This window comes from Cydia pomonella, chromosome 1, assembly GCF_033807575.1.
Source record: "Cydia pomonella isolate Wapato2018A chromosome 1, ilCydPomo1, whole genome shotgun sequence".
NCBI classification, from domain to species: Eukaryota; Metazoa; Arthropoda; class Insecta; order Lepidoptera; family Tortricidae; genus Cydia; species Cydia pomonella.
In genome coordinates, this window is record NC_084703.1 from 27,849,407 (window position 1) to 27,867,657 (window position 18,251).

General features: G+C 36.3%; 1 protein-coding gene across 2 annotated transcripts in view; it reads right to left on the reverse strand.

Moving 5' to 3' along the window:
• Positions 1-18,251, reverse strand: part of LOC133527696 (actin nucleation-promoting factor WASL-like) — a 51,913-nt gene that overhangs the window by 11,087 nt on the left and 22,575 nt on the right. For both annotated transcript variants that reach the window (XM_061864832.1, XM_061864823.1), the window contains exons 7-9: positions 14,229-14,330; positions 11,442-11,537; positions 7,029-7,234 (exon numbers count right to left, since the gene is read on the reverse strand). In XM_061864832.1, the coding sequence (XP_061720816.1) occupies positions 7,029-7,234; positions 11,442-11,537; positions 14,229-14,330 (404 nt within the window). The remainder of the gene's footprint in view (positions 1-7,028; positions 7,235-11,441; positions 11,538-14,228; positions 14,331-18,251) is intronic.

Sequence of the window (18,251 nt, forward strand, 5' to 3'; positions counted from 1 at the left end):
TTATGAACTAATACAGAATTCTAACAGAATAGCTGTCTGATCTCTATTGGTGCGTCTAAGGTAGGCGACTAAACGCTCTCAAACCAGCTTAACTTGTGACACTGCGATCCGAAACAAAGATACGTATTCGAAGACCTCGCTTGCACTGGTAATGCGAGCGCACGGCTAGCTAGCGCAAAGGAAGCAATGTTATGTTTATCGAGGAGCAGGTAAAAAACAGGGCCGGATTTTCACACAAATATATTTGGGTGGTTTTACGTTGTTTAATTTAAAGAGATAAAACATAACACTATTTAAATAGTAGGTACACATCTAACAGAATGGGTTTGTGTAATTACAATAATAACGAGATATACTCATTTTTATAATCAACTGTTTAAACAGTTGTTTGCTAATTTTAAACTTTAAACAGGCTAATTTTAAATAAACAATAAAACAATGGTAAAATAGTAATAAATAAGTCTGAAGAGTTAGCGTTCTTCAGACTTCTAACAAACTGACACTGTTTGTATGGTTTGCTTGAAAGAGTTAGCGTGATTTGACTCTAAACGATATGCATATTTTGTTTTATATTTATTTATTTTATGCATACACTATTATGTATATGTTACTTATTTTTTTGTTGACTCATAATATAAATTTGTATAAATGTTTTACTAAATGTGTACTCTATTGTAAATAATATCTTTATTTTAGTGTACATAATTATAACATATAGGTCTATTTTAACATTAGTAGTGCGGGATTGTTAAATGGATATACATATTTATTACTATTTTACCATTGTTTTATTGTTTATTTTTGTGAAAAACCGGCCCTGTTTTTTACCTGCTCCTCGAGAAACATAACATTGCTTCCTTTGCGCTAGCTAGCCGTGCGCTCGCATTACCAGTGCAAGCGAGGTCTTCGAATACGTATCTTTGTTTCGGATCGCAGTGTCACAAGTTAAGCTGGTTTGAGAGCGTTTAGTCGCCTACCTTAGACGCACCAATAGAGATCAGACAGCTATTCTGTTAGAATTCTGTATTAGTTCATAATGAATCTTATTCCGTGCTCAATAGAGTAGTAATTCAATAAACGCTACCTATGCGGCCTAACCATTTTTTTATAGTGGCACGCGCCTTTGCGGTTTTTAAACAATAGATAAGACGATAACCCGTAGAAGCTCACGGAGGAAAATAGAAACTATACCTTCAATCTAGAAATAAACAGTACTCTTTAATGCCCCGAAAGTCCGAAACTGATAAGAACTGCAGCTGCGTACTTTTTTTCCGTGGCCCCGTACATGTGTTTTTGTTGAATTTGTTTACCTGTATTACCTTTATCAATTTTATCATACCTACCGAAGATTTGCAGACCCTTTTGTTTCTTTGGATTAGGATTGCCTTGTTTATATTTAGGCTACGTTATATTCTTTGATAGTAGCAAGCTTTTACAAGTTCAAGTTTGCTTTTTCATTCATTTCATTAATACTTAACAGAGAAAAATGTCTTCTCTTGATTTAATAATGACAACCAGTAGCACAGCGTTGCTTAAGTTCATAATTATAATGATACTTACTAGGGAGTTTTACACCTTATATTTATATTAGTGCTATGCAACGAGCAGGTCACTAGTTTTGACTATTAATCATTAGCTGGTTATACAAAAAACAGGATAACCCCATAAATTATTTAGATATAACCATTATATTCAAATCGATGCAAAAAATACAATACTAAGTGGTAACTTAATTCAATAATACCTAGGCCTTATTTATTTTTCTCCCGGGCGTGTCGAAACTACGAGACGTGCGATAAGTACCTATCCAACGTAACCGAGCCCGAAGCTCCGCACACGAACGCAGGTACGGGCTACGTATCATGGCGTGTCACGGTCACGGCGTGTCACGTGAATCCGGTCGCGAACGCAGGTACGAGGTACGTACCTTGGCGTGTTCGTGAAATTCGTGATCTTAGTACCGCCGGGCTTAAGAACCCGTAGCTACGGATCGGCGTGTATCACGGATATCAGGAGCCCTAAAATTGACTAAGTCCCACAGTAAGCTCAATATGGCTTGTGTTGTAGGTACCTAGGCAACGATATAAATAATATATAATTATAAATACTTAAATACATAGAAAACATCCATGACTCTGAAACAAATATCCGTGTTCATAACACAAATATATGCTCTTACCAGGATTTGAACCCCGGAACGTCAGCTTCATAGGCAGAATTATTACCCACTAGGCCAGACCGGTCGTCAAGACGATAAGCAATTAAAATTTGGTTTTAAATAGATCTGTTATAGGATTTGCGTTCTGATATGTAACTCGCCATTCCATATGTAACAATGCTTTTCCTTCATTGTCAATTGAAGGTATCTTCAAGAAATACTGTAAATAGTTAAAATAGTACATTGTAGATGAAGCCGGAAAACCGCTTATATATATATATAAATATATATTATGTAGTACCTAATATCATTTGTGTAACAATGTTATTCATGTCCAAAATTGTAAATAGTTTTTTTAATTGCTTTTACAGCTGTAATTTCTTTTGAATTATTTTTCTCAATCAATCAATCAATTTCTGTTTTGCCCTATGGTTGACTGGTAGAGAATGCCTTAAGGCATTAAGTCCACCATTTGTACTTATTTTTATTGCGCAATAAAGTTTATATAATATAAATATTTTTGCCAGGAATATTTATATTTTCGTAGATACGTGTTTCTTGTATTTTTTAAGTTGTACACAATTTACACTATCCAATTTAGTAAGTATTTGCCGATCCCGCCTTTTTTACTTCTTTTATATTAGAAGCGTTTTTGCTAAAAAACCACAAACAGCTACAAAAGTAAAAACGCGTTAAGCGAGAACTGAATGGTTTTGACATTTCTTTTTTTAAACAAGTGATTGGCCCTATACATAAACTAATTTTACTTTTGAAGAAAAAAGTTGCGAAAAAAAAGACCTTTTACCATCACCAATGACAGATGGTGATAACAATGATCACCAATGACAGATAATGATAACAATGAAACATTGTAGTAGTGGTGTTTCAGGTGCTACAGCTATTGCCTACTTTCCAGCTTGGTTTTAGACCATCTATTGCCACATTTCCGAACAGTGGCGTGAAAAGTAGATACTTCCTCATTTTTTTTAAATTCATGTATTTTCAGCGATTGATAATAAACAAAGATATCGAACTAGCTCTGCAAAATGACCCCACAAACATTGTGCCGAAGCGGGCGGGGCGTCAACTTTGTGCCGCGGAGCTATTTAGTTCGCAAATGGCGGCCCGTTGTGACAGTCATAGTAAGAAGTATTCAAATTATATCTTTAACGAAAGAAATATGCCTTATTGTTCGGATAAATAATGTGCTAGTCGTTCCAACAAACACTGGAAAAAATATGGGATTACTTTTCACGTATAGTTTAGCTAGGATCATATTATTTTGATTTCTCTTTATCACAACAGGCTTTATATGGGGATGATGTTATGCATTTTAAACAACCATTGATATTAAGAAACATTCATTTTTAATTTGTTCAGGTTGTTATTTTAATAATTTAAATTTGTGATAGTAAATAGTAATCGCCATTGTAGGTGGAGGTTTTTTATATTATGTACTTTCTTACTAAGTCCCGGTATCTCGCTGCTATTTATAACTTTTCGTTACGTTCGCGGACGGCTGGACCGATTTGGCTAATTTTGGTATTGGAATATTTCTAGGTCCAGGGAAGGTTCGAACGGTGAAAAATTATGGAAAGAATGCGAGGAAAATAGTAAAAACTATAATGCTATTTTCTCAAACTTGTAATGAAATGTTGACATGACTTACTTCTAATTAGGCCCGGAAATACTACATATCAGGTGCGATGAGTGAAGATGATATGTAAAGGAATTTCATACAGCCTTACACACCTAGGCCTGTAAGGCAACCTTCTTTTGTTTTTAAACGTCAAATTATGGCACGTCTTGGCATTCAACCGTAAAAAATCTATAAGCAAAATTCTGCCATTATGTTTGTTTTCTTTTTTTTTGTCTTTTTTGTGTTTTTTTTTCTTTTTTGTGTTTGATAAATATTATTTCAGGGCTTCAAAGGGGAACAACTTTTTTTTTCAGTCATGCAGAAATCTTTATAGAGCTGTATCTCCTAAACCGTGCGTCGTAGCGTAAAAATAATCATATTTTCGTGCCCCTTTAAGTAACCCGAAAGTAATAATAACAATCATCATCATCATCCTTTTTTTTTTCATTGCAAGTTTGAGAAAAGCACTATACAAATCTCGGCGAGAAACGGGGTTACCAGCCGCGTATCCCTAGCCGACCTCGCTACGCTCGTTTCCCGTTCTCTATAGTAATGTACTATTACCATACAAACTGTTCCTATGACGACGTGTTCAATACGAATTTCTGCATGTTTGCTCTGATCAAGATGAAAATCGATATCTGAGGATCCTAGAGGACCTTTATAATAAATATGAGGTCAAAATTAAACAAACGCCCGCCATCTTGGATTTCTGCATTTTGGCTCTGATCGAGATGAAAATCGATATCTAAAGATCCGAGCGACCCTTCATTATGATTATGAGGTCAAATTTGGCAATAACGCCCGACATCTTAAATTTCTCCGTGTTTGCTTTTATATGATGAATGATAATCATGATAAGAGCAAAAATGGAAATATTCAAGATGTTGGGCATTTCATTCAAAAGGAGGGCGCTTTTACCAAATATGACTTCAGAATCATAATGAAGGGCCGCCCGGATCCTCAGATATGGATTTTCACCTGATCCGATTGGATCTGATCGGATGAAAAGTTCTAAAATTCAACCCGCGGCTTTTTTTTTAAATTTTGACCTCAAATTCGTAAATAAAAGGCCTCTCGGATCCTCAGATATCGGTTTTCATCTTGATCAGAGTAAATCCAAAATTCCAAATGCTAGCTGTATTTTTCCAATTTTGACCTATCAAATTTACATTAATTTACATCTGACATATTTCTGTGCCACATAACTAAACGTCGCAGGTGCCCTGTAAGATGAACGACACAATGTATTAATTGGTTCGAAGGCTTAATTGCCTTTAAACACGTGCGATAAACGAACAAATAATAAAATAAAATAATAAATTATCATGCAAAAATATTTCATTTAAAACTAGCCTATATTGCATGAAACCGTCTACAGAGCTGGTTCCCATTGACGCTACAGCCAATCACAGCGCCTCATTTTATAGTAGACCAATCGTAGTTCGGGTGGTTTAAATTGGCTAATCATGATCAAGTGAAGTTTCGTCGAAGAAAATAAGACCTGAACTTTGACGAGTTGAAATTGGTCCGTTATTAGTATGGCGTGTTTTAATAGTGGGGCCACTTTTACGCTGATATTTTGTTTGACGTTAGTCTTCTATGTTTTTTTCGTTCGCTGTGTATTTTACTTTCCTCACATCCAAAATGAAAAGTAATTAGCTCGGGCGAAAGACATAATTTCAGCTTCGGATTATTGGCGCTCGAATCAAACTACCTCGTCTGGAATGAATGCCCTTCATCCCTTGGTTAACAATCTAATACTAATTCCCCAATTCCGATACAGTAATGGAATCAATTCCAAATAATGCCCACACCTTATTTAAAAGCTGTCGAGTTGCAATGGAAATTTAACATTTCAGATTTAAGTGATTTTACGCGGATCCCTTTGTTTGGCATGTTATTGAAAGTCATAATGTAATGATAATCATATTATCATTAGTTATAACTCCGAAACCGTTAACTTTTTAGGAATTTCCTTAGGTTATCCTATAGATAGGTTAGGTTAGGAATCCTGAAAAGTTTGTTTCATGGCAATGCTGAAAAGTTACGCGTTTCTGAGAAATACCAAATTATGGCTAACGAAAATGCGGACAAACAATACATTATGACTTAAAACTTTATGGGAAATAATAGAGACCCGATTTTACGTTAATGAAATAAGTGTTTTTAATTAAATTGTTCCTCATTTGTCGTTTACATCGTAATATAAGTAGTGAAAATGTAAAATATTTCTAATAATATTGCATGCGCTAGGCAGGTATAATTATTGTACGTCGCATGACATGTTACAGAGAACAAAAATTGTTTATAAATCTGTATTCGTTACCTGTAATGCACAATATATAAATAAATGATTAAAAAATAATTGAATGATTTACTCGGTTGTTGATTAAATAATTATTTATTAACAGTATAACTAGAAATAAATAAATAATACAACTCCTCACACATTTCCGCTCAACATAACGAAGAACCATCACGACTTCACGACAGACAAGACTTTCGTTGTTTCGTTCAACATGTTTCTATTTCAAACAAATGTTTTAGGATAATTTTGGTGTCATTTAAGTTCATAAAATTATTATTAGTACAACAGAAAAACGCCTCTTAAACGTGATAAAAAAAGTAACAAAGGCGGGATCGGAAAATACTTACTGAATTGGATAGTGTAAATAGTGTTTGACTAAAAATACAACAAACACGTATCTACGCTATAAAAATGAGTTCTAGAAGAAAATATAAATGTTCCTGGCCAAAATACATCGCTTTCTTTCAACAATTGTCCTCACGCTAATATAAAGATTAATTTCTATTAAAGTACTTATAGTTATGCAAATGTTTTCTTATTTCCTCGCAGTAGTCGTGAAAAACACTATGTTATGCCTCGGCCGGAAACGCTAAAGATGGACTCGTATTATTTGAGGGCCTCCTCTAACGTGTCCGCCCTCAAACTGACTCGTCCATCTCTAAGCGGTTTTCCGGCCTCTCGTACAATGTACTATTTACCTACAGTATTTCTTGAAGATACCTTCAATACACAATTAAGGAAAAGCATCGTTATATATGGAATGGAGTGTTACATATCAGACAAAACAGCTCTATTTAAAACAAAATTTCATTGCTTATTGTCGTTCAAACTTACTCGTCCATCTTAGACCGGTTTTCCGGCCTCTCCTACAATGTACTAATCGTGTAGGAACTTAAGTGTGAATTAGAAATATAGGTCACCTTTAAAGACTTGTTTCCACTGCGAATGCTTTCCATGAGTGCGGCTCTTGCGTCCAGTGGCACCGCAGCGTTTGGCGGGCCGGGCGGTGCCGGCGGGGCGGGCGGCGCGGGAGGCGCGGGCGGCGCGGGCGGCGGCGGCGGCGCGCCCGCCGGCGGCTGCGTCGGCGGCGGCGGCGGCGGCACCGCCGGTGGGCCACTCGATGGTGCTAAAACACACACAGTTTGGTAACTTGTAAGGTGGTCCTTAAGATATTTTTTTATTCGACTATGTGAAGAAGAGGGGTAACAGGATGAAAAGAAGAAAGAAAAAGAGATGTAATTTTTTTTTTCCCATTCACCGCTAATCACGACACGTCGTAATTCTGGAGCGCTCCTCGGACACTGGTCACGACACTATGTCGTTAAAACTGTTTGGCTTTTATCTCTATCATTAGTTAAAACACCTAGCACTTGTGTTATACAATGTGTGATTATAGGTGTGTGAGTATTTTTTTACATGTAACTAATTAGGATCGGATAATCGGATTAGGACCAACCTCGAAATCTCGGGAACAGTCATGATTTCATGAAATTTTGTATATATATAAATTAAAGGCCCCTTTTTCATGCCCACACCATTTGACATTTGGGGACCTCGAGTAATCGCAGCCATCTTGGAAAATGTGCACCATCCTGGAGAAATTCGCGTTTTATTTTAAATCTACGTTCTTTATGAAAATATCGTGTAAGGCAACATTCAAGCTTATTTTTAATTTTATGTTCAATAAATATAAAATTGTATAAATAACCAAACAAAATATTAATATTTAGGTTACTTTTTAGCCTCACGACATCTTGTTATGATTCAGCGAGCAAAGCGTGTTGCATTTGTACCACTGCTAAGAATGACCAAACAAAGAAGTAGCCATGTATAGTCATTATGGACCTTAATCCGCACGCATAAGATTTATTTTGGTTTAAATCGAAATCGGGTTAGGTTCTTTGTTCTACGCGAGTAATGGATAGCTTTATTTAGTTTTGTCTGTCACCAGTGATACATTGTTCGGTTTAGAGCAGCTCATTTTAACAATGATTAACTATATTTGGGTGGTAGTCTAAATAGTGGGTTCTATGTAGGTTCATATCTCGATTGTGCCCACAGAACTATATCGAGATAGACGAAAAGAGGTCGACAATTTGTATTTGTAGGGAAACCGAGCATGTAACATTTTGCGAAGATAATTTTATGTCACGAGGGCACTTAGTCAGGTCATAAGTTCAATTTGAACTTTTGACTGATAAGAAAGCTATAGGTACAGATCCCTTATTATTTATGTTTATGGGATAAGAGCTTATTTAATGCTGAATTACTTACAATATCATTAATGTAATTTGCTGTCTCAGTTTTGCATAATTCTATGTGATTAAGGTGATTTTGATCCCTATTTATTTATTTTTCTTTTTTACATGGCTGAACCTTATATAAAACAAAAGGTGGATCTTTTATCTTCCTCAAAATATATAATTCATGTACATTGAATTGCCAAAATTGCAACTATGCGGGTTTTACTTACTCGTTGGATGATAGTCAAAAATTAGCGTGTCACTGAAAAGTACCCTAAGTTTGAAGGGACTGATAGTATTAAATAAAATCAAAAGGGCTTACACTTACATAGATACAGCTTCATCGAATAGGAACCAAGTTGGCCAAAGGCGTCGGCGGCTTGGCAACGACTAGGGATTGCAAACAGGATTGATTTTCAATCCGGCCGGGTTTTGGCAATAACCCGGCCGGATCGGATCCGGTTTGGTATAGGGATGTTAAAGTTAATTAAATGACATATCTTTCTAATTTTTTGCGTAATACGTATTCCTAAATCTATAATTAGAAGTTAATAAATAACTTCTTACCAATAACATATAACTTAGTAGTAAAAAGTGTGACACTGTCAATATCACTTTAAAAACAAAATATGAAATCGGTCATTTATTATATTTAACCATTAAGAAGTGATCAAATTTTCGCTTAAAAATATAAATTTGATTAGTTTCCAAAGCCCGATGATGGGATGTGGGGTGGGAATTGGAACTCCTTGAAAGGACAAGTTTTCGTAACTGTTCTTTGATTGAATTCTTTGTAACGTTGACATCCATTCTAGTAACAAAATAAGATATTTTACTGTTAACCAAAATGATATTAAATTTGCCCTCATTTTTTTGCCCGAGAAAGTAGTAGACTGTATGATTTAAACAAGTGAACTTTTTCTTAAATTACAGAGGTAATTTGACTTATGACAAACTGAGACACTCGAATGGCGGATGGTTTTAAAGTGTGCGTGTAGACGAGTGATACCATGTAAAACATATTCTCCGTGATATAATAATTATTTTTAAAATAAAAAATTGCACTGTTTTATGTTTGACAAGAAATATGTACTTACCTGATAATAGGTATTGAAAATGCACAATGTTGCATAATTTCTTTGTGCAAACATATTTAGCGTCGGAATGATATCAGTTCGTTTTTTTTTTTAATTTATACATTTAACTTGAAACATATCTTTAAAACATAAGTTAAAAAACAATGATCGAAAATTTATAAATATTGATTTTGTGTAAATTTTTAAATGTATAAATAATCCTGAAATATTTTTTTAACAAATATAGACTAAATTTACAAATATCTACGCAGGTATATGCTTTTATAAGTCTAGACACATGCGCGCCATAACTACGGACTTCAATTACATGCACCGCGTGCAAACACTTATAAAATCATATTATTTAACATTAGAAGAAATCAATTGTTAAAAGACATTACAAACATAGGTTTACTATCAAATATTAGTCATAAACGCGTCTTTAATCTCCTTATTTTCGGGAAATTACACCTTACTGACTTATTTTGAAATTCACAATCAATAATTTATCTATTTCCCTAAATAATTTCTTATAGATAACGATTTAATAAGAAGGGCATCAATTACCCTACTTTCGGGGAACTACCCTATTCAACCTCCTGGTCATACTCCTGTTCCACAGAAACTGTAATTGAAATATCGTGATTTTACGTACGATAACATGATAATTGATAAATTTACCTATGAAAAGACATCCGATCTCTTTTTCATCTGATCTGCATAATTCTTACAACACTTGACCACGCATGTCGGCTTATATTTTTTTTCTTCCACCAATTTACTCAAATGACATGTCGATCCGACTGACGGCAAATTGGTGGATGAGGGCATAGAGATAACTGTCAATGTCTGTGTCACGCGTTAATACTAGAAAATTGGTGGATAATGGAATCCTAGTTGCGTTTTACCGAAATTCCGTCCGCAGTATTATTAGTCCAAGGTTATAGGGAATGGAATACGACACGACGATCTCATGCGAAAAATAATACAGTGTATGATTGAAATCCGGAAGGGAAAGGGACTCCCTAAGAAAAGTTACATGGATCAAAGAAAGAATTGGCTAGACGTAGAGTAGCATTTACCAGGAGATGAAGGATATTGCATAAGATTGCATGAAATTGTAAATACAAAAGATTCTCTCTAAATTTGAATAGAAAATAATCAATATTATATATATATATATATATCGGAGTAAACTAAAGATTATCAATGTTTCATATATTCATTCACACATATAACACATATTGATTAGCCCAAATCTAGTCGGTTGAGTACCGCCGACTTAATCCTGCTCATTTGTTTACTTTTAATCTCCTATCACATCATTATGACACGACATTAACCTTCTCTTTAGCATAAATTACAAATGCCTTCCATGGCATCTCCATCCTCTAATGTTTCCTTCTATTACAGTATTTATGTAATCGTTATATCGTGCCACCAACATGAAAGGCAAATTCTGGTCCCAGTCCTCGTGATAATAAATATATTTTTATTTAACTAAATTTAAACTTTTTCATTCATTTTATCCTCTGTTCCACTTCATACCTCTCATCGGTCGCCTTTTCCTCATCTAAATCGCACAGTGCGTGCCGTATTCAGGAGTTTTTTTTTTGTTTTACCGGATCCGGTAGCTCCTGAAGTGCTGGATCCGGCGGTCCGGATTGCAAAGCAACGACGCCGAAGCTGATAGGGTACCTTTATGAAAGCGGTTAAGGTACCGGGTAACGGTACCGTTATTTTTAGGTAGCGAAATAAATTTATTAGGTTACCTAAATGGTTCGGATTAAGCCGGTGTGACGTCATATCGTTATATAAAGGCATCGTTATTTTGTGTTGCCTAAAATATACCTCGAAAAAGTTGTTCTAGGAGATGCCAAAAAATGACTGCAAAGTTCAGTCAGGGTCCTTAACAAACATAGACAATAAGTTTAAAACTTACTTGTTAATTGTAACATATTTTTTATTGCCCAAATATTAAACTGAGAACAAAAATACGTATATGTACACTTACGCTGAATGGGTCTCGGCGGTGGCGGATTGCGGGAGGCGGCGGGCGGCGGCGGCGGCGGCACGGCGCGCGCCGGCGGCGGCGGGGGCGCGCGTGAGGCTGCACAACACACGCTCTATATTAGAACAAGGCCCGTTTTCTTGACGTATGGGTATTTGCTTGACAAATTTTTAAATACCTTTTTTATATAATAACAAATAAATATTTACTTTTTATCGTGTAATAATATTTTGTGTACGCAATAAATGTTTAATGGTGAAATAAAAAAATATATACAATTTTTTTAACATCAAAACTCTTTGGTGTACTGGGACGTATAGATTACGGTCAATGTGGATGTCAATGCTGCCGCTGCTCAAAGAAACATGTCATGGAGTGATAGCGTCACGGTTTGTTAAGCACTTTTATTTTATTAAAAATATTAATAATCCTTATAGTTTTGCCAAGTCCGTCTGTCTTTGCTCCGTGTTCGTTAGTGCTAGAAAACTGCTATTTGGCATGGACACATAAATTATGCATGGCGACAGAACAGTAGATGTATATTAAGTATTTTTCTCAAACTTGCAATAAAATCTTGACATGACTTACTTCAAATTAGGTCCGGAAATACTACATATCAGGTGCGATGAGTGAAGATGTTACGTAAAGGAATATTCATACAGCCCTAGGCCGGCAAAGTCCTCTTTTTAAATTTCCATTCCACATAAATTTGTGGCACAGGCATCATGACATTCTGCCATAATGCGTATTATAAAAAAAAAGATTTGGTATGTACTCAGTGCAGTTTTATATAATTAAATGTACCTTGAAGTTTTGTCTTCAAAATGATCTAAAACGGCCGCCTCCAGTTCTACGTCATTTAATTTTTTTTTTGCTCGCAAGTCTCGCTTCAGGGTCAGGAACAAAAAGTAGTCACTGAGAACTATGTCCTGACTATACGGGGGATGGTCGACCTCAGAGAACCCGCACTCGCGCGCAGCCTTGGCCACGAAGGTGGTATGCACGGGAGCATGGTCGTGTAGCAGCAGATCCCTTTCACTAGTTTTCCTTTATTGCAGTCAGCAATTTGTGGATAAAAGAAGCGTAGCACTGGCCATTTATAACAGTATTACGTTTTATGAAATCGACCATCAGAATACCATGGCAATCCTAAAAAATTGTGTACATCTGCTTTTTGCTGGACTAGTGCAACTTCGCTTTGATAGGGGGATTTTAGTTTGTAAAACGCCACTCCATCGACTCGAGTTTGCTCTCGGGAATCTCGGGATCATAATAAAGCACCATTGTTTCGTCTCCAGTCACCAGCCGTTCAATTATGCTTTTAGGGTTTTCGCTACAGAGTTCCAAAAATTTCGAAGCATAGTTCACTCGTACTTCTTTCTGAAAGAAAGACGAGTGAAGTATGCTTTTTCAGGATTGAGCACCTCCACTGGTCTTCCATCATGCCCCAGATCTTCAACAGCTTTCCGACCAAATCGAAACTTTTTTACCCAGTTTTTTTACGGTGGTATAAGAAGGAAAAGACTCGCCGGATACGCAATCTAATCTCTCTTGATTTGAGCGGGAGATAATCCTTCTTTAAACAGGAATTTTAAGTCACTTCGGTACTCAATTTTCCACATTGTTAAAAATCTTACGACAACCTTGACTTAACTTTCTCTAAACCTGAAAATAAAGCAAGGAAGTTGAAGATTTTCCGTCTAAAAAGTACTGATTAGATATGCTATACAATAGTGCATAACATGCCATGACATGTTGCGCAGAAACGGGTTAGGACAGGTCATTATGGGGCAATCTGGTAGAGCGCCAAAAAAATGTACACGACCTTATTGGCTAAGAGTGCTTAGACATAATAAGGTAGTCGTAATAAAGAAACAATTGGCAAAAAATAGCATAAGAAAAATAAAAGTTTTCGTTTTCATACAAATATGTATCAGAAAAGTTATCCTCGATTTGTGGCTTTTCTAGCTGGATTTTTTTTTTTATCCCGTAGGTACAAGCTTTTGATCTTCGATAGAAATGGGATAGATTGGCATCAAAAAAAGTTTGTCAAAAGTGAGCTTTTTCTTGCAACCTGTATGTTTTTTCCAAAACTGTATACGCCAATCTTCTTTAATTTTAAATCGAGGGAAGGTCTTCTAAGACTGTTTTGTTTTGTTTTGCGTAGCAGCACGGTATCTGGTAGCTGCTCTCATTGACGCAAAAAGAAAATCCAGCCTGTATTTATGCTCTTTATACGTAGGGTAAGTCCGGGTTAGTTGGCCAGTTTTTTTTAAACTAGATAAAAAAAAAGTTAATATGCAATTAAAGAAATCTTTATTTCTTCATTAACTTTTGCATAGTGTAGGTAGACCTTCATTTTTTGTAGGAACAGAGGCGAAGGACACACTCTACTAGATAGACTTATAGCTACAGGGCGGTGACCCTAATAATCTCTGGACTCCATACACGAAACGTTGAGCATTTTCAAAGCATTGCTAAGCTTCGTATAGGAATAGGAGTTGGGATAGTCAGGCCTAGCGCTACCCCCTTTTAATTAGAATCGGCTGAATGGATGCTGATTTCCTGAATTGGGGAAAACGTCCGTAGAAATTAACCCGAGGCCCGCGGAACATACGTTTCTTTTTACTCTTAATAAAGACATATTTTTACAAGCAAACCCTTGAGTGATCACTAGTATATAGAACTAGCATCGATAGTTGAGTTTATCGATACAGGAACTCCCTACTTGTAAAACAATTTTGCCCCGCGGATTCCTGTCTGCTGATTCGGATAGAAAAGTGGACTCACGCGGCTGTGGCGGGTGCGGAGGCGCGGGACTGCGGTGCGGCACGGGCGGCGCGGGTGCCGCCGGGGCCGGCGACGGCGCGCCGCGCCCGTACCCTCCACCACCTGTAACAAACAGAAGAGACAGGGTCCTTGAATAGTTTAAATTTGCTTATAAATACGCATAGATATCTTCGAATGAAGCGAGTCATATAATATTGATCAAACTTCGCTTGCGAAGCTCGTTTGATCATATATAGATACACTGTCATCGTCAGTTAGTATCGGGCCCGATGACGCCGCAGTTAAAAACGTTTACAATATTGTACGCATAAGGCCTACTCATATATAGACAGTGTCATAATACGTACGATCTTGCGTTCTGGTTGGTACACACACACGCTAAATTATTGTAACTACACAATAAAAAAAACAACCGAAACTTCTGAGAGTGTGTACCCCTAGTGTAAATTTGATCGACATCATAACGTGACGAACGCATTTGCGTTAAGTTTCATTTTGTATAGGATTTTGAGTTTCCAAAACGTCCCGCTTGGCGCGCTCTTACTAAATCCAATACAAAATGAGACTAAACGCAAACGCGTACGTCACGTTTCGAAATCGAATTTATTTACACTAGGGGTACTGTACCCCTAGTGTAAATATTTTCGACAGCGAAACGTTACGTACGCGTTTGCGTTAAGTGTCATTTTGTATGAGATTTTTGACTTTCCAAAACGTCCCGCTTGGCGCGCTGTTCAAAAACCCATACAAAATGAGACTTAACGCAAACGCGTACGTCACGTTTCGCTATCGACTAAATTTACACTAGGGGCACTGTTTGTACTTTCTGAAGTTAAAACGTCACATCTCCATACTATATTCTCAACACATGTGGCATTTTGCTTTCGAAGGCATTTTAAAGCCATTCTAACTACTGTCCGAGATCTAAGTTCACAAATTTGACAGTTGTCTAATGTATCGTTTGTCAAATATAGTGATTATAAATGAATTACTCAGGAATTACTCGAATCGAATTTACTGCCGATTTTTGCATGTTTGTATTTTTTGTTTATATTATTAACTAACATTTTTTCACATCTTAATTCATTTTATTGTCATTTTGTTTTTGAATTAAATGTAGAGCTTATTATTATATTTATTATATACATTTAAAAAAACCGACGACAATGAGGGAGCGCGATGAAAAAAAGATTATTGTTGATTGTGGATTTCATACAAAAGAAATTAAAAAAGATAGCGTCGTACGCCTAATTTTATGTAGAAAAGGAGATAAAATGTGTTTTTATTTGTCACTGCAACCCACCTTGATAGACACATTTCAGATTTGCCCTATGGTTGACTGGTAAGATACCCGCAATATATAGGGTATTCGACTGTATGTAAAAAAAAATTATCATTGGCACCAGACATAGATACCGGAACCGGTTTTGTGCAAAAACAACGAAATAACCATATATTTCGGTTTATTTTATACTCAAAATGTAGGACTCAGTTATGTTTTTAGATAACGACTTCGTATTATTAGATTGCCCGATTAGGAATGAAATAATTAACAAAGAACGAAAAAATACCTATAGGTAATCTAATAATACATAGTGTGTCAAATTATTGATTTTTTGGTATAATCATAACGTAATTTCAATTCCGCGCGACTCGAAAATCGCGTTCGGAACGACTCGGAAGACGTCGCCAGCCGAATCGCTACCCGATGAATTCCGGGAAAAATGGGCGAATTTTTGTTTGTACAAAAAACATTGGTTGGACCGCCCCTCGCGCCCGCCGCCACTCGCACCCCGCACCGTTGCTCTGTCTAGACGCCTTCGTCGACCGAGTGTATTATTTCTTAGACTGTGCCTATATTATGTATTACTTCCTCAAAACTTAGCTTACCTTTGTATTTACTCTTTACAAAATATTTATCTTCCTTAAAATGCAGCTATATAAAATCGGTCGTTGTCATTTGCCTTAGTTTTTGATGCTCAAAGCTTTTTCTCACCGATTTATGCATATTGGGTCCTTGGAAAAAAAGTGAGGTCCTATATTTCCACAATTCGTCACACAACATTGAATCATTTAGAAGAATAGAGAGAATGTTTACAAAATTGCTTTGAAAAAATGTATGTGATTTGACAGTGACAGCAGTATTCAAAATGCCGGTCATATTTTATAGCTTATTTTAAGAAATTACGAGTACTTTAAGACTTTATTTAAAAAGTAAGAAATTGTTTTTGCTTCTGTTTGTATATCTATGATGTAGTATTTGATGTTTTAATTATTTATGAGAGTACTCAGGGTGCCGATTACAAAAATGACACCCGTTTTGAAATCCAAGATGGCGGACATTAATTTTTCTTAAAAATCGATATGGGTGTCATCTCCGAGGTTCTTCGGGGTTCCGATTACGAAAATGACGTCCTTTTTGGAATCCAAGATGGCGGACATTATTTTTTCTTAAAAATCGATATTGTCGTTGATATGTATAGTCCATTTTGGGGGTGCAGATTTCAAAAATAGAATCCATTTTAGAATTAAAGATGGTTGACATCACTGCTACACGCATCGACACCCTTTTCAATAAGTAACGTCCGCCATATTTATTTCCAAAATGGACGCCATTGTAAAATTAATACATATACATACATACATGAAACCTAAAAACATTTCCCTTCTCTTTTGGGCAGTTGTGTAAGTCTGTGACAACCCTAGTAGGTACGGTGACCTTGAGCTGTGTCTGCATTTACGCAAACATCAAAGGCGTCGGCCCACTGTTACTTTTTACACTGTGATATAAGGCATGGCTTGGCCACACATGCTGTGCATGCTGCTCCGTACGCATAACGACTTTGTGTACTATCTGATAGTGTCGTAGGGCGGGCGTATATGAAACGCCTTCTTGTATAACCAGGTATACTCCAAAGCTTTGTTTTCGATCGAACACTCGTAATTTAAGAGGAAAAACTGCACGTGAGCCTTCAAATTTTTTAAATAAACGGTAAAATACACAAGATAACCTCAAATATATTAAGTGATTACCTTTGTTTAAGATCAGCCTTTTTTTCACCAACTCTAGCATTTCTCCTTCGAAGCTCGGTTTGCAGTTCCCGTACAGTCATAAATGAGTACATTTTACTTTAATAATCGCAAGTATTACTAAAAAAATCGCAACCATACACTTACACGAATCGTAAACAAAGAACGGTTGAAGTGGCGACATCAGTACCTAACCTAACCTTTCAGTACGCCTCCTCATTGACACTTCATTTCGAGTAAAACGTCATCTTGACTGATACTAGGATAGAGGTCAAATCAAATTGCTTTTTTTTCAGAGATGTTCGCAATTTGAATATTACCAAATCGATTTCTTAATATATAAATAAGTGGTGGGCAAAGTACGGCCCGCGGGCCAACTCCGGCCCGCGCAAGGCTTTCATCCGGCCCACCGCCGGTCCTTCGAAATAATTGTCAACATTTCAATTTTCTGACCCTATAATTTTATTGGTTCTCTACATTTTAATTGAAACGAGGAATACGTTAATAGTTTTTTTTTTCACTAGGAGTTGTATTTAATGTATTATATTTTTTTTAATGTGTACTTATTCTAATATGGCGTAACTCCAGTTCTTTGCTAGAAGCTAGGTCTTATCTCGAAAGAAAAAAAACATGACTTCACTAATCTGACGTTGTTTGTCATTGTCAATGTTTTAAACTGGTCCGTTGTTGTTTTGTTCTGTAGATAGTGTAGTGTTAGTGTTTAATTTTTGTATGTAGTCTATTAGTTAGTGGTAATTTGTATTTCTTTGCAGATCGGATACTCCACCGAACACTGTCTATGACCGTAATATGATATGATTCATATACTAGCCGTGTCTTATCCAACCTCGAGATTGGCAGAATCATCAACACCTTGATGGAGCAATAAAACGAAAAATTGATTGAAAACAATATTGATAAAATATCAGATTTCTACGACGATTTGGATATTTTAACGGATACTGATACATGAATACGATACCAGGCTTTCAT